This window comes from Brachyistius frenatus, unplaced genomic scaffold (assembly GCF_029030835.1).
Source record: "Brachyistius frenatus isolate BFR_SWC_R1_liver_20210118 unplaced genomic scaffold, ASM2903083v1 Contig_146, whole genome shotgun sequence".
NCBI lineage: Eukaryota > Metazoa > Chordata > Actinopteri > Embiotocidae > Brachyistius > Brachyistius frenatus.
In genome coordinates this window covers 1-18,141 of record NW_027210745.1, presented here as the reverse complement: position 1 = coordinate 18,141, position 18,141 = coordinate 1, and the positions used below count along the sequence as shown (strand labels likewise).

Genomic DNA, 18,141 nt, shown 5'->3' with positions numbered 1-18,141 from the left:
GGAAACGTCTTCATCATTTCTGCTTCACATTCATGCTGTGAATCTCCTGTTTCTATCACATCCCAAAGATTCTCTGCAGGATTCAGATCTCCTGACTGAAGGAGCCACAGACGTCTTTGTCATATTCATGAAACCAGTTTGATGATGGTCCATGAATTCAAGCTGTTGACACCAAAGTGCAGCCTCAGCAGAGATCACACCGGGCAGCGTCTGTTTCATACACTGCTGCCATATGACACACGTTGGATAGATACAGGCAGCAGGTGTTCCTAGTAAAGTGCTTGGTGAGTTAACTTTTTATATTTATATACAGTTATGGATATCATTTTATAGTGTATAAGTAACACACAATTCTATAGTGCTTGAATTAGGATTTATGATGATGAAAGACATGTTTTACATTAGTTTCCTTCCTGGATATTCAAAAACTAGTGATCCGTAGATTTTTTTTTTCCCTCTTGTGCCATTAAGTTAGCATTTTTTGTTGTTTTGTTTTTTAATTAAAATTCGCAGAGCAGCTAATTGTCTTCAAACAAAATTAAATCAAACATTAAATCAAAAGAGCTACTGATGCACAATGGAGATGTGGTTTACACAGGCTAAAGAATCCAACGTCCAAACAAAACCACTGGTACTGGTAAACCACAAAACTGGTAAAAAAAAAAAAAACAAAAAACATAGGCCAACCCAAGTGCATGCTGGTCCTATACCTGCCAGGTATCCAAGTAACCTCGGCTGCCCGTCTCGATTTATAAAACAAACCAAAAAGCCAACAAGCAAATAATAAGACTAAACAAATAACTACCAAAAGACAATACTATCAAAATCTGGCCTAAATGAAGCAGACATCTTAAAATAATTCAAACTCGGAGCAAATGTTCCCCAGAGGATGAGCTGTGATGTCGGGCCTTAAATTTTCCAGTTAGTGCTGTCATAAAACCAAAACCGGATATTAGCAAATGTTACCATATAAAACTAAGACAGTGAACATGGTAAACATTATACCCGCTATGCATGTTGCATCGTCATTGTGAGCATGAGAGCATTTAGCTTTTTGGCACCACTCGGAGACACTAGCCTGACTGTCCTATTTCGTTTCGCAACAGGTTATCTGAAATGTGTTAAAGTGTCAGTTATTTGACTCTTTTCTGACACTGGGCCAAATAGTTGCTTGCTCAGCTTTCTGAAAGGGTGTTCCCACACTAAAATACAACATCATACACACTTCAGTTCCTCATTTGAGTCATGAGAAATGTGTTATGAGGCATAAGGTTTTAAAAGACTGTAAAAGACCTAAAGAATGTGGGTATGTACACCTGTGTTTTCTGCTATATTTGCAGACTAAACGGCATACTTTCCTCATTCAGAACAGTACCATGTAATACAATCTATTGCAGGAGGAGGCCAACACTGGGGGAGTTTTCGGAAATAATGTCCACACTTCAACAACTTCATTTTAGCAACATATTTTACAACCTCTGCTGAAAGTGTACCCTTATGTTTGCGTAAGTGCTTTCAAACTATGCTTCCGTCTCTCTCTTTCTTTCTTTCTCTCGTTTGTCTTGTTCTGTTCCTCGCCCTCTAACCAGGAGGAGGTTTTAGCCGGCCTCATGTAAAACCGCAGGGTAAAAATGTACAACAGTAACCCTTCACGCTCTCCATTTCCTGCTCGTTTTTGAGGGTTAGGATCGGGGCAGCGGGCCGGTGTGAAGCAACTTGCAGTGTGCACACAGACTGTTCCCTCACTGTGCAGACTTCGCTTTGATCCGTCATCTCTGGCACTTTAAGACACTCTCGGTCTCGCTTCATGTCAGCCTCAACAGTGACCGCGATGAAAAGGGGAAGTTTGTATACAACTTTCAAGAAAAAAAATAAAGAGTTTCGTATGAATGCGGCTTGCGGCTGAGCTCGAGGTGGCCACATCTCGACCAGTACCCAGCTTTAAGTACAACTCGCTCTACACTGGGCTTCCTCCAGCCAACTATAATGGGAAATGTTTTTCCATCCGCCAAGCTTTCCTGGAGTAGCGCACAGTGCATTTTAATGTGTAGGTATGTCTTAAAGCCCTAAATGGAAGCAGATGTTACAGCCGAAGAGTAAAAGTTTACATAGGGTTGTAATCAAGTAAGGGATTTTTTTTCTTTCTTTCTTTTTTTATTTTTCTTCCAGTAATTTGAGTCTATTTTTTTTTTATTTTGGTCTAAATGAGCCTGGTGCGCTGCATTGTGCGCATGGCTGAACTGTGCCGGCTTGTGCTGAGCTATGCAGCCACATATGGGAGTGATTACAGTCCAATGTTTATCAGACCTCACTGAGGGACTGAGTGTACGGCTGAGCAGAGCACAACCAGCCTTGTGCACATTATTTCACTTTCCCCACCTACAACCTTCAATGGAAATTACACACGATAATTCACAAATACTTTGCATGCAATTGTGATTCCCGGAGGGCAAAATCTTTCAATTAGTAAAATGATAAATGAGTGGATTGACAGAAAATTCATCTCAAAGCTGTTTTCATAAATGAACAATCATTTCAGGGGGAAGTGATACGATTCACCACGTTAACGCTTTGTTTTTACAGATCCGCTGCATATGTGAAAAAGTTGTATAAAGCCGTTTGTGTCTCCACAGGGAGCTGTGTGAACTTGAAAATGTTCTTTTATGATGGAACTGATTATAAATCTAGCATAATAAAGTTGGGTTTTGTATTTAACTCTCTCTCTCTCTCTTTCATTAATTGAACCCCTAAAAACTCATCTCTGTTCATCTAAATTACATATTTTTCCGACAAAAACATCCTCTGATGTCTTAAAGCAGCTTTGATTCAACTTGACACCTTTGTCTGAATGTCTACATTTAGTATGTGCGAATGTATGAATATGCAAATAGTTCCCACCTCTGTCTCCGCCCAACCCCCTGTCTCGGGATACAGGATATGGGTACTAAGGTTTGCAACGTATGAAACTACGGCGTGGACATTTTCGTTATTTTTTAAAAATCGCTCACAATATGCCTTGTCACATATAAGCAACACCATATGGTCAGAAGCCTGATTTTCATTAGAAGGGGTCTTTAAACGAGCAATTTGAAGACATTAACATGGATTCTGGGAACTTCTGAAACGGTCCATTTTCCGATGAAAAACTGCAGCACGAGTCATTTTAGCAAAACGTCCGTAAGAACATATGTTGACGTTCAAATTAGGTCTAATAGCAAAAGGAGCAATGAATCGTGTATGTATGGAGGACATCAGGTGACCGTTTCAACAAGTCTGGTTGGTGTCGATGGATGGGTCAACAAGATATTGGACTTTAAACGAGGGAAACCACAAAGCGCTCTCGTTTCCACCACAATGAAAATCAACAGCTTCTTTTAACCACGAAGACGAAGGCCCCCCCTAACCTTAAAGTAACTGAATGACCATGGCGCTGTGACGTCATAAAGTGTGAAATAATATTCTAATAATGCAATGCAAGGCACAGGCAATGTCGATAGAGGCATCACATCAGACGACGCCGTATTTACGCAGTCATTTAATTTAGGGGACTCGATGATCAGGAGATTAATCAAGAAAATAATCAGTTGATTAACTGATAATGAAAATAACTGCTCTCCACTGCCACTTCATTCCCTCCTTTCTAATGCAAACGCACATACACCAGCCACCACTTTAAAATCTGTGCGAGAGCGTTCACAGTATGCAAAGCAGAGGAGTGTATTAAGTCAGCAAAACTGTCACTTAGTCCACAAATCCAGCTCCCCGCTGGGTGCTTTATGACAGACCGTAACGCAGAGGGAGACCCCAAGCAGCCCCGGCCCATCAGAACCGCTCTCAGCTCTGTCTGTTAGAGAGCACATCAGTGAACGGTCTGCGGGTGTATTCCTCTACGCTCAAAAACATGTCTGACATTCAGGACATGTGTTCCTCATTCACACACAGCTTTGAAGCCTACTGTGTATAAAAAATAAATAAATAAATAAAAAAACCTCAACAGGAAACCACAAGAGTACAAGCCCCAATACATGCTCACTTCCTTTTTTTTTAAAGACACGTATCCTCAACTGCCTTTACGAAAGCACGCGAACGCAGCACAGCGCACTTCATCTACATCTGGATCCAAGCTTGTGCCAATCTGACGAGCAGCAAACCCACCTGGCAACTGCAGTCACTAAACACTGCGGAGGTTTGGCAGCAGGCGAAGTTAATGACGACACTGATAGCGTTTTAAAGCAAAGTGCACTCGAATAACCTCTCAAGTGAGAAGTTCAGGGAAGAGATGATGGAGACGATGAGAAAGGGCCTGCGACTAGAAGAGTCTGTCGGAGTTTCAGAGGCTGCAGCCCACCGAGGATCTATTTTTAGCAGCGTGTTGCAGGTGAAGTTATAGCTGCTTTGTTTGCGAGAAGGTTTTCGACTAATGAGAGAATGGGGGGGAATGCACGGAAAGACGGCATGAGGTTATCACACCGAGCAGGGTGCCGTCAAACCTAATCTCTCCTCGAAACCAGCCTCCTAATCTTCCAAGTATTAGTTAAGCCTGCGTTACAAAATCAAAACCCGGTAACTGATCATATGTTGTTCTGCGTTAGCATGATGATAAATGGGCTTCTCTTCCCTCATGGTCCAGTAATGCACTCAAACTGCTCCCTGCCAGCGCATGCCTTTCCTTAAATGAACTACAAATGTTCTGCGAAGGATTGACGAGAGAGCCCCAGAGATTCCGCGCCATGAGGTTAGTTTCCACCGCATCTGAATTTGCTGATGTTGCGGTTTGGAATTCATCGAAAGCACGCTGCTGACTTTTTGTGATGTTTGATAGCGGCTTCATCAGAAAACATCTTCCTCCTGTCCTGTGGTCAAGAGGGTTTCTGTTTGCTGGTTCGTTGTACTGCAGAGTAGCGGTGGCCATTCACATAATTCCCCCTCTGTCTCTCTGGCCCGCTCTCCTACAGTTATGGTTGTTCTGCCAGTTTGCGGTCAGAGTCCAGCCAACGCTTTCTTGGCTCCTTCCAAGCGACACCATGTAGCCTCGTCTGATCCACACACAATGAGCCGACGCTGCCTGGAAGTGCTTCGAGATGGGCCAAACCGAGAGTTCGGTGACGGGTGGACTCGACAAAGCGGGAATGCCGCGATTGTTATAGAAAATAGAGGAGAACGACTCTGAATAGGTTGGGATGTGTTGTTCCTGGCGGATATTCAGACTCTCCCTTCAACAAGCTCAAAACTCGAGGGCAAAGACATTGGTTTGTACTTGTTTAAGCATGGTTATATTAAGCTCATATTTCTTATGAACTTCACTGATTAGCATCGCATTCCTATGACATTGCATTGAATCACAGTGGATCAAAAGCGTTGCAACAGACCCAGAACTGTCGTGGTTTCAAGAGAGCATTCTTCTACCTTGTCAAAAACCGAATGAACTTTTAAATTAGCATTCGTCGTTCCAATTGTCCGATATGCACCACCGCAGATGTCAGTGTTGCATGAGTTGCATTATGGACTCAAGGCAGACTGTTTTACAACAATAAAAATTCAACATTTACTGTTGGGCCCAGTTCAAACCAAAGTTTCACAACGAGGCAAAATCGTTTCAAAAAGTTGCAGGAAAAAGTTTCAACAAGCCGCTCAAACTAAATGATGGTGTCACCTGCAACTCAACTTGTCAAGTTTTTAGAGCAAAATGCACCTATTTAATCAGCCAATCAGGTTGAAGCAAAGCCAGCCTGTCAAACTTACAAACTGTCAGCTGATCGAAACGGCAGAGTTTTGGACAGAAGAGAGAAAGGATCACCTCATCAATTTATTTGAGGAACAGTTGTGTCTGTAATGACACAAGTGTTGCAAGTAACTCACCATCCTCGTTCATGTTTCAAGATGCTACAAATTACATCCAGTCTTGAAAAAGCCTGAAAAACTCGCAGTTAAAATGGAAATACAGAGAGTTGTTGCTGTGGAGATGTTACACTGTCTTGTCTAGTTGTTTTGGAGGAAACTGGCCCGACCTGCATCAATGCGCCCTCTTCTGGAATCAAGTTAAATAGCAGTACAGACTGAGTGTCGTCATTCACCTTAAGATTCTTTAAAGTAAAGCTGCTTTTTAAATAATTTTGAAGGGGTCGTTTTCTTTTCGTTGGAGAATGTCCTGTTCCGGATTGAGCCGGTTCTGGCCCTCGGGCCATAACTTGCCCACGCGTGGTCTCGGACATTATGCTAAAAGCGACTAAAGTACCCTCAAACCAGAGGCTTAAGCAGAGATGAGGAGCAGGCAAACGTGACCCGATACGCTCACTTCTTACTCACGTCAAACCCAAACTTTTCCATTTTATTTTCAAACTGATGCTGACTCATCTGGCATCACTTGAGGCAGATTTCAAACAGCTCCCTCTGAAGACACAAAAGGCTTCAAACAACTTTTAAAAAAGACTTGTAAACAGATTTTTGATGTGTAAAATCGATGGAGTTCCCCTTTCAGTCCTCACAAATATGGACACACACAACTGCACGAATAAATGCACTTAAGATGAACAAATATGCAACCACCTGCATCCCTCAACCAGCAGATCTGGCACCGCAGAGGAAAAATGACCCGATAATTGATTCCAGCGGTCCGTCCAACTTTTCTGCTTTCACCTGCAACTCTGCAGCTACCTGCCGTCAGAGAGAATATCTGCCAGCTGGCTGTCTGCTGACTCTGCATGATAAGGCCGAGTCACGATGGAGCGGTGTCCAAAACACAGCTGGGAACAATAATGTGATGTGATGTGATGTGTTTACACCACAACGGATTTACGCCAGAAGATTAGCACAGATCATGACGGCTTTAGATGCGTTAGATTCTGGATGTGAAACAATGAATCGATTGATTGACCCAGAAAAAAATGAACCAGTTATTAACCATTTCCATAAGCGATTAATCACTGAAGTCATGCCAAACATTAATTTGTTCCAGCATCTTAATTGTGAAAATTTGCTGCTTTATAGTGTCTTGGATATGTTTGGGTTTTGGGCTGTTTGATGGACAAAACTTCACATTTAAAAATGTCACATGGGGATTAAAAAAAAAATAATGATTTTCTTACAAGCAATTAATTGATCAGCTGAGAAAGTAATAATAAAATAATCACTAGCTACGGCCCTGGAGAGTGCTTTTAAGTGCTGTGAGATGTCTCCCACTCTGAGTGTCTGCAGCCCGGAGGAGAAAAAGAGGCCAGATCAATGTCAAGATAAAGGTACCTCATGACATACTTCCAAAGGGAAACATATGGAAACACTTCAGCCTGTATGTGTGTGTATGTGTGTGTGTGAGAGAGAGTTACAGTGCATGTGATCATGCACGTGAGAGCATGTTCCCAACATACAGTGAGTTTTCCTTGTGAAGCTGCCATGCATTTCTGCAGCACAATGAATTATACACAGACTTCTAAGCAGCGGCCCCTCACTCGAGTGTCTTATATCCCCCTCAGCGTAGCGGAGAATCTATTTCCGCACGCAGTCGCACTTTAGGCTCTGATTGATCATCTGTTAAACTGCAAGTGTCTGAGAAACAGACTGCCAGGAAGCTCTACAATGTGACTCCGGGTCCACGGCGTACAAGCTCTTTCTCTACGCAGGATCAGATTAGGCTAATTAGAAGGCACGTGTAATTCGAAAGCAAGTGCTCAGGCACAGAGCTGGCCAAAAAATACAAACTATCACCCCCGCATGCAGCGTGCACCCTCAAAGCCTCTAGTGGGAAAGTGAGGCCTGGCAGCCTGGATGCAGACATTTCCAAGACACACCATCACACACATAAACACGCTGAGGCAAAGTTATCAACCACAAGAGCAATGAAGAGAGATTCATGAGTAATATTGTGCTTCTTGCACACCTCCGCAGACTGTCTGAAATAGCAGGAAATTAAGAGTGAAGGTGGGAGTGGGGGAGTTGATATGACCGGAATGACAATCTAAAGACAATACAGCCGAAGATAATGAAAACTAGACATTCAACAATCAGTCGGTCAAAAGACAATGAGTCAGCAGGTCATCTTTAAGGAAAAAATGTCAATGAATTAATGATTTAAAGTTCTGAATTGTGAGAAGTTTGTGCTTTTCCGAGTCTTCTAAATTGCACATTTTGGGCTACTTAAGGCTGCATGTCATATAAGCAATGTACATGTTGATGGCACCTTGTGCTCTAGTAGACTGGGCATTTTTCACATTACAAATTACTCTGTCAAAATTGACAGTTTGAGCCAGCACAAGTACAAAACTGGGCTACCATTACCAAGAGGGTCATTTTTTTTTACCCAATATGAGAACAGAACCTCGAAAACTGCCTGAAACAAACAACGAAGGAAATAATCAACAGATTCATCGCTACTGAAAATCAGTACTAGCTGCAGGCCTCATTAAAAAAAACCACATCTAGGTGGTAAAGATGATTCTCTAAAACAACTGATGTCACAAGCTCTTAACAAACAGTATTAAACTAGGAAGTATGAAGTATGGAGCAATGATATAAAGAGGAAGGAACTGGTGTGACATCAGCAAAGTGAGTCCGTTAAGTAAACCAGTGATTTACTGGTCCGGACCGTGGCACACAAAGAGGCAGGTTAGAGCAGATCAGTTGGTGCCATCCTATTGGAGGTGCCCACATATCTCAGAAACCTGCAGGAGGTTTTTTCAGTTGTACCACACAGTGAGGTTATATCAGCTGCACATGACGTGGTATATTTGTCACAGAGACCTCCTGCCTCTATGTGTCTGTCTCTTCGGGGTGTGTGAAATCACAAATGTCCTGCTGTGCCTACGGGTGTAAGACTACAGCAAGACATCTCATCCCAAATCATCGGTTTCTTCCATTATTATGTTTGGTAGAATTAAAATCTGCATATTTTTTAGACCTGTATGGCACGACTGGACTGGATATAAGAGGGACTGTGGCTGTCAGACGGCCCAATCGGCACCTGATTTGGGCTATAAAATGACGATGGAGCGCGTCCTGCCACTGAGCAGCTCCGTCAGTATTGCGGAGTCAGGTGCAGACAAAATGTACCCGTGCGTAACGCATCCCCCCGCGGTCCGATAGGAAATGTAAACGCACGGCAATGAGATAGAAACGACAAGATGAACAGAAGGTATCAGGGTGTATTTTTAGCCATCGAGGAGGGAATCTGAGACGGTTGTAGACTGTTACTACTCTCCTTGTGGATACACGATCTGTGTCAGGGCATCCCTCTGCTTCTCTTCTATGCGCGCACACACACACGGCTGATCCTGGCTAAACCACCGCTCCACAAGGTACAAGATACATTAAAAACTCATTGTGTGCCCTCGTGAAAAAGTGCCGTGATAGGGAAGCTTCTGTGGGATAGTCATTATAGCCATTTTGATCGCCCTCTTGTCCCAGACAAAAAAAAACAAAAAAAAAAACAACATCGCCCACAGACCTACCTGGTTATCTCGAAGCTGCAACCCTTCCGAAGGAGCAAGGCTCTCTTCCGCATGATGCCTTTGTCTCTGCCGAGGTACACATTTTTATCTGAATTCATGGGTGCTGGACGAGCAGGTAGACTCGGAGGGGAAACAACAGCGGGGGGAAAAAAACAAAAAAAAAAAAAAAAAAAAAAAAAAAAAAATCGAGCAGTGGACTGCGAGAGGCGGAAGGGGAATAAAAAGAAAGACAGGCTGGCTGAAAATAAAATAAAAAGGATCCTTTGACACTCGGTTCACCTCCGCGGAGGGAGGGAAAGTGAGCTTGCAGACTTTTTCGTCCCTTCGGGCTTCACGCGGATGTGTTGGAGCTTTTCAGAGGTGCATGTTGCCGGAGATTGGCGTTACTTCCATGCGGGCTTGCTGGAGCAGGCTGCAGCTGCAGTGGTCGCCCCGAGCGGACTGCGCGCTGAAGAGTCTCCGTCGCGCCTGAGATCCTCAACTGTGGAGCTCACAGCGCTCCTTCAGCTTCAGCCCGACGCCGAGTGACTTCATAAAGCCAGTGGAGAGAGGGAGAGGGAGGGAGAGGGAGATGGTGGTGAGACCTGAAAGTGTGTGTGTGTGTGTGTGTGTGTGTGTGTTTCGGGTTAAATTAAGGTACTGTGTGCGTGGGAAAGGAAGCGAAAGTGACTAAGTGAGAGTTGCACATGAAACCCATAGTAGAGCTGCTCTATTTATATTGATAAAGTCAGAAGTAAGAATATAGTCGTCTAGCTTTATATAACAGGATATGGATCTGGTGGTTTTTGACTGGTTTAGTAGCCAAGTAAAAGAAAGGCAATACATCCATGTGAATTTGGGATTTAATCTTTCAGTGATTCATCCAGTGTTCAACATCAAGAAAAAGGAATTCAAATGCATGAAAGTTCAGTGGTAAAACTAAACCACAAAATGTTGAAAAATTATACTGACATCGGAAAATATCGCAAACGTTGTCAGATCATCCTCAGAGACAGTATTCGATAAGGTACAATACAGTTTTCAATATGACATTACAATTCAAAATACGTGCTGTAAGACAGAAAAGACCTTCAAGGGGTTAAGCCACGTTCCCTCTGCGAATGCACTCCACTCCAAGTGCACCCAGCTGGGTCGGGCAATGGATTAGTTGATTAGCTCTAAATATATAATTGGTGTGGGCTGGGTGTGCATCTTATGTGCTTCCTAAGGGTGGGACGCCAAGGGGTCACTCAAAGGATAAAGGAGAGAGACTGGGAAGTATGGGCCGGTTCACAAGAGATAAATCGATCTATCTCTCTGACTGCATCTCATTCTGCACGAGAAGCTGTTTGACGATTGCTTCAGCTCGTCTCACTGTATAACACAAGCTAAACTTATATTTTTGCAAAGATTATAGTTATATATATAAATAATGTCAAATATCATCTAAAAATAATATCTAAAAAATAAAACAAATGAGTGTGAAACAAAAGAATTTGCTGGATTTGCCTTTGGAGCTGAATCTTTTAGAGAATTCCCCAATCGTAGTAAGACATCAGGCCTGCATCTTTTCTTTGTGGTATGTTATTATATTTGATTAAAGTATGTGACTATTGAAAGAATAAATCACACATTCTTCCTCTAACAAAGGACATGTTGAACTGAAAAGCAACAAAGCAGCATTGATCAATTTAAAACCAGCTGCTACAACTATACTTCGGCATTACTTGTAGCTTATGTTGGCTAAAAATAGTTAACATTAGCAGAGATTACGGAGCCACTTTAATGACTCACCTGTACTCGTGTCTCTTGTGTTTTTGCCTGTCTAAATAAGATTAAAGCCTCTATGACATCAGCAAACTTTAACATAGAAATGAAGGTCTATTACATTACAGCCAAATGAGTTCACACGATGCTGATTAAGGCTATACAACGACGTAAATCTGTATTTCACAGTACACCGAGTGGTTAAACTGTGTCTGGTGAGACGTTCCCGCAACAGCGAGGCGAGGGCAGACTGGGAATGAGCATAACTTCCAGATTAGCCCAATGAATAGGGATAAAACAATTCAATCATGCAGCTTTTTTTTTTTTTTTTAAAGACTTTCTAAATGTTATCAGACTGAATGGATCAAATTTTCAGGGGTCATTTTGTGGGAGATGTGACGATCTAAACGACATCGACAACATCGTTGACAAAATATACAAAATGATGATACCAGACGGAAAAACACTGTAGCAGCTAAACCCCTGACTGTGTGGAGTTGAGGAAAAGGGTGTCCTTTGCTGCTTATGCATTCAACTTTTTTCAGAGACGACATTATCACTTCAAATCGTGTTAGCGTAAAGGGTGATGATTCATCTAAAAATGAGGGAGCAGTACAACAGGGTGCAATCTACCTCTCTGCAGCTCCTGGGGTTAATTCACCCCTCACACAGAGAACAGATGCTGTCAGAATCAATAACAACTGAAGAGGAAGGAAAATATTCATCTCGAGTTTCTTCTGTACGTTGATTAGTAAACACTTGTGTGGCTGTTGTATGTTTCACCTTTTCCATGCAACAGAAGATAAAGTAAGCTGATTACTCCCACATAGAGTACGTACAAACACACGCACACGCTTTCTGTCTAATATGTCAGCCCACTGTTTAGATGAGGAATTCTCTGACCATGACTCACGGCTGCATTCAAAGACTCGGCCATGTTTGCGGAAACCTTCTGACTCAGTGATTCAACCGTTCTGCTGCAGCGCATCAACCTATGGTTAAAGACGCCTTTAAATCGCAGCCGTCGCACTGACGCCACTTATCAAAGTTGTTGTGTAGCAGTGGTCACAACAGCAGAACGAAGCTGACCGAGCTGAAATAAGACCTAATTGTTGGAGTTTGAGAGATTCTACAGACTCTGAGATATCATTATTTTTCTTATCACAAATAAAAAAACAAAAAAACCCCGACATGTTTTTTAAATAAATCCTGAATGTCTCTGATGAATATCCTCTGGACTCAATGAAATGCAAACACATTCAAGGTGGACACGGTGAGGTTACGCAGAGTGTGTGGTTCTTCTCTGTATTTACTGAACATTCACAGAGGACGCCGCATGGCCTTGTAGGTCTGCGACCTGTGGTATGACTTAATGAAAGTCTAAATATATTCTGGCCTTTTGAAAACCCCGTGATGCTGGTGACTGTGGTGAGGCGGACTAAAGATGAGTAAGTCCATTTATAACTGCTTCTGGACTGTAGATTTTTTTACGTGTATTAAAATCTCACCAACCAAACTGTGAACTGCTGACTGTTTACACATCCAGTGGCTACAGAGCAATGTTAGCATTCATTTAAAATCATATTTATGTCCTCTTGAATTTAAAATAAATCAACTTTCACTTTTGTTTTCACACAGGACACAAACAGCAGTCTCCTGGGTGAATGTCCCGTGTTTGATCCATCTACGCCTCTTTACGCAAATTTTATCGCTCTCTATTCTAAGTCTCCTGACTTCTTTACTCCCGCCATAATTACAACGGCCACTAGAGGTCGCAGGTAGGTTTAGTAGACCCAAGCAACAACTATATTAGATATTACGCTAAGTTACGCTAGCAGTCGTCTGGTTTTAGCTTCATATTTAGTGTATGAGTGGTATCAATCTTCTCATCCAATCAAAAAGGCTCACGAAGTATTTTCAAAATATACGTGTTGTCGCAGGTGATAAGAAACATTTAACGACCTTTTCTTAGCTTAGAATATAAGAACCACCCATCGGAAAGCAAAAACAAAGAAACGTATATCCTAATGATTCAAAATGTTTGTGTGTAAATTCCGATTTTTTTTTTTTAACAATCAGGCAAAACAAAGATGCTCTGGTAGCATGCCATCCAGTAAATTTGTAAAGTCAAAAGAAAGAATTGCATATATCCCCAATCCCTTCTAACGGTGTTAGTGTAAGAGAGAGAAAAAAAAAAAATGCAACTTGGCAACATGAATATGGAGCCTCGTCCGTGTCTCTTCATCTCGAGCCTCAGCTGCCTGTAAATGGACTGATTCATCGGTGTCTCGCCAACTTGCTGACCTGAGCGATAAAGAAAGCGCCAATGGAGGAGAGGGTGGGACGGGTCAAAACGTGTTGCCAAAGCACAGCTGAGGTGAGTCTATCAATGACACTGGACCCGATGCCAGAAGAGAAAACAGCATCCCCAAACTAGAAGACAACGCGCTGGCATTCAGCAGGGCGATGCCAACATTGGCACGTCTCTGCGGGTCGCCGGGTTTTCAGGGGACGGAGGGCTGCGTTGGTGGCTGGCAACGAGGGCACGAGTGTCAGCAGCCTGTCATCCCCGGAGGAGGCTCAGCGAGCTGCAGCAGAGAGATTAGGAGAAAACAAATGTCGCAGCAGAGACCACCGTGGCAGAGAGAGGCAGTTATTTAAGCTCCGAGTCATGATTTCATCACTTTCTGAATCCTGAAGTGAAAGATTGATTTTGGGTTGAAGCCATTGTTTCCAAAATTATCGATTAGTGACTCCTTAAAATGAAGAAATGAAACCCTGCCGACTTTTTTGCGGACAAACTCTGCAGTCAGATAAACCCCAAAAATGATATTATTAGAAGTTAAAGTATCTACTATTCCGTGTGACAAAAGAAAATTGTGCATGAAAGGTCAGATCGTGACTGAAATAAACGACTGACATGTACTCCGTTTCCTTTCTCTCAATGTCTTAAGCGACATTATTTTTTTTTAGAGCCAATAGCAAAACATTAACACTTAAAATGCTGTTGTCTTATTTTTTTAACATGTACAAAACCTGAAATGTAATGTTGACAGATGTGATTGGAATACAGTAGCTCTAACCTTTAGTTTATTCTGCGTCTTTACAGTAAAATTATATTTTCTAAAAGTATAATTTCTCAGAAGGTTTCACAAGTTTGTTGATTGCTAAATTCACTACTTCTGTGAGTTGGGCACTATGAGAAAATTTGTATTCTACAATGGTTTAAAGCAGCTTTAGTCGATATTTTTATAATACAATATGAACGGTGTTGCTTGTATTGATGAATTTACAGAGAATTATCACCTGAATCTGCAGCTTCCTTCAACTTCACGGAGCTTTAGAGTGAGTTTCAACTCATTATTTAGCCGTTTCACACTCGCCACGTCATAGACTAAACACTCAGGCAGAAATTACAGCTAAAGCTCAAGTTATTTCCTTAAGGAGTACGTATGAAGCTAAAACCAAGTGAATGTAAGACCAGAAACAGAACTCGAAATAAATGCTATTCCATAACTGTACACCCATATACACACTCATCCTTCTGATCCCCGAAAAAACTGTTACTGCATGTTTACATCATTATTCACAATTTAAGTTTAATTTCCTTGTGCACTTTTAGATATAAATGGCAAAGTAAGTCGTACTTGTTCGAATGCAAAGCCTGAAAAATCCCCGAGAATATGATAATTCTTTCCCTTTCAGCCCTAATCTTTATTCAAATCAATTCATAGGAGGCTCTCAGCTAAAGATCAACTGTAAATGTACGTGTCCTCATCTGTATGGAGCTGCGCATGAACAGGTGCAGAGGTTTCAATGGGGCTGCTGGCGCTCGTTCAGGCGGAGGAAAAAATAAAAAAGATTTCAAGGGCACCGTCGGCCCCGAATAGGACAACGCTTTGTTTACTTTCTTTCCCCTCTGCTCAGATATGCACGTAGCTCCACAATCTTACAGTTCAGGACCACACACACACACTTTGTGCTCTCCCGCTGCTTAGAAGATCACACAGCCAATCAGGGAAATGATTTGACAGCCTGAAATCAGGATCACAAAGGGACATTCTTTTTTCTTTTTTTTCAGAAGAACCACCATTAAGTGCTGGACACCTAACATGAAGTTAAAAAAAACAAAAATAATCTCCTCCACTTTCACTCTTTTTGTAGCAGCTGATTGCGCCACCAAGCACATCATGTAGGCGCGAATTCGGAGCAATCAGTCCGACAGGCGCGATAAAGCGTCTGAATACTGATGTCCTGCAGTAATTTGCTCTAAAACCACAGCTGAAATAATCATGTCATTCTTGTGGAGCCACTGACAGGTCTGTTTGGGTTTTCTGAAGCCATTAGCAGTTGAAAGAGGAAAAGTCCAAACATGAATACGTCAGAATCCTCCATCAGCTGAGGGGAGAAAGATACTCGACGCCAAAGTATTTCTGACCTCCCGTGACCTGAACCAAAGAAAACACAGTCTGGATGAGTGCTCTCCTCCAGCTGTCTCCAGGGTGTGTTTAACAGCTGGAACACACAACAACAAACAGCTACAGAGGAGCCATCAGGGTCCTTTAATCAGAACGCGGTGATTAGACCTCCCCCAATGAGATTTACAATAATCCTGTCATGTAAACTGTTTACTTCATACGTTATAAATGAATGAGGGCTGCGTCCTCTGGCGAATTGTAATGTCCTCGTCCATGTGTTTAATCGCAGTCGTCCTACGGGAGAACATAATGTCTCTGCCACCATTCAGACACACAATTATTCAGAATTACAGTCTGTCAGTCAACCTCTCAGCATTTTTATTCTACTTCGGTTGCATCTGCCCAACTGAGGCTAAAGCCATCTTGAAACTGCTTGAGTTTATATTTTTACCCAGAGTGCTACTTTGGGCTCAAAGCAAACCTCTTCTTACTGCACTTTTTCTTTTACTGGATTTTTGTGCTCTCTTACCGCCGTGCTCTTACAGAGAAGCACACTATGCATACATGTCTTACAGTGGTAGAATTTAAGAAGTGTTGTACTCAAGTAGATGTACTTTCCTTGAGTGTACTTAATACTCCCACTCAGCAAATATACATTTTCCTCCGCAGAGTTAAACAGCTACTTTTCATGTTGTTGATATACATAAAAACACAGTTGAAATTGCCTTTTTCCCAAATTTTTTTAATTTTTTTTTTACTTGTGATCCCTCACAATAAAGCCACGTGTCATGCTTCAGATGCTTATGAATGATTAGCAGTGTTCCCCTTTTCCTTTACGATGGTTTAATTAAAATAATAATAATAAAAGGTTAAAAAAAATAAATAATAATCCGTTATCATCATTATTGTTATTTTATTTTGTGATCGATCGCACCAGTTCATACATTCTTCCATTATAGTGAAGTGTAACTGATGTGAATGTAAATATGACAATATAGTGATATTATGTATATTATGAGTCATCTATATATAAACAAGACTAAGAATCTACAGCCATGCAAGTGACGCTGTGAGGATGTACCTCAGCTCCATTCCTACTAACATGTTTACAATGATAACAATAGCATGTTGATGTTCACCATGTTGCTTTTCGCCTATTAGTATGCAAACATTTGCAAATTAGAGTTAGCTGAGCCTGAAGTGTTGCAGCTATCTGGTCACATTCATACACAATTCATCCTCTGGAGACCGTTAATGTTTGTGCAAGATGTTATGGTAAGCGAACCAGTGGTTGTTGACACATTTCAATAAATAACTAAAACATCAGGGGATCCACCCAGTCGGTCAGATTGACCCTCTGAGGACCATGAATGTCACCACTACGTTTCATCGCAGTTCATTCAGTAGTTGTCGAGATATTTCAGTTTGAACAAAAGCTGTGGACTGACAGACCGACACTGCCATTCCTACCCGACATACTGGTGCTAGCATGGCTAAATACAGGAGAAAGGACACAACCCTGCTAAAAACTAGGAGAAATACAAAAGGATTCAGATGTTAGACCACTTAAACCGACTCTCTAAACTCTATTGGTGAGCAAATTGATAATTCCCACAACTGAACTGAGGAAAATAAGCTTTTCCTCTTCCACTGTGCAGCAAACTACAGCCCAAAAATACCATAGAGTTAAAGCAACATCTTCCCAATACGGTCGACAAATATTAAACATTACAGGTTCAAAAGTATCTTCAAAGCTTAGATTTGTTGCAGGTGTTTGTGCCTCTTGTATGTACTTGAGTGACAGTAAAAGCCTGAAACTTCATCAGCAGCAGGATGGACAATAGGACACAGCAATTACAGCCTGGTGGTCTGTGATCACAGATGTCGACTTAATGACTGTGCAAGTGCGTGTGAGTGCGTAGAGTGTGTCCAAGTGTGTGTGTGTGTGTGTGTGTGAATGCCAGACTTTTATCCACATAAATGTGTGTCCTGCATGTGCTGAGCAGAGAGAGACAGGAAAAAAGAAAAAAAAAAAAAGAGTACACAGTCTCAAGTATGTTGACTTCAGTCAGCGTGGTTGTTTTTATGGCTCATGGCTGCTGTTTAAGGTTAGTCTGTAAAAAAAAAAAAAATGACAGTAATAATAGTAGGTAACACTGTACAGATGTGTATTTAAAGAATTAAGACAACAAATGGACGTCTCAGTCAGAGTTTTTCCTGGAAAACTCACTGCAGATCCTGAGCAAACTGTTTGGCAGATCCTGTGTGCCTTGGCTCCTTCCTCCTTCTACCTATTACACTGTTAGCTTGTTGCTGTGAAGGAGACGTGCTCAAATGTCCCCCCACGCACACACACACACACAGTTACCTGGTCATGTCAGGATTCCAGTGACACTTTTTTTTCACCCCGCTCTCAGCTCATCAGAGTCGGGGTCACCGAGAGTGGCAGTCGGGCAGATGGTGGCACTCAATCGCTTTCCTTCCAGGAGCGCTGATAAGACAGAGCCTCGATTAATACCGTCTCCCAGTGGCCATAC

At 42.0% G+C, this 18,141-nt stretch overlaps 1 protein-coding gene across 3 annotated transcripts in view; it reads right to left on the bottom strand.

Annotated features, from left to right (window-relative positions):
* Nucleotides 1-9,960, bottom strand: part of garnl3 (GTPase activating Rap/RanGAP domain like 3) — a 71,460-nt gene extending 61,500 nt beyond the window's left edge. For 2 of the 3 annotated variants that reach the window (XM_069715629.1, XM_069715631.1), the window contains exon 1: nt 9,441-9,959. In XM_069715629.1, coding sequence (XP_069571730.1) covers nt 9,441-9,538 — 98 coding nt within the window. In that variant the 5' untranslated portion in view covers nt 9,539-9,959. Of the gene's footprint in view, nt 1-9,440 lie in introns of all 3 variants that reach the window. The other variant, XM_069715633.1, reaches the window with a different exon arrangement.
* Nucleotides 9,961-18,141: the final 8,181 nt, after the last annotated feature.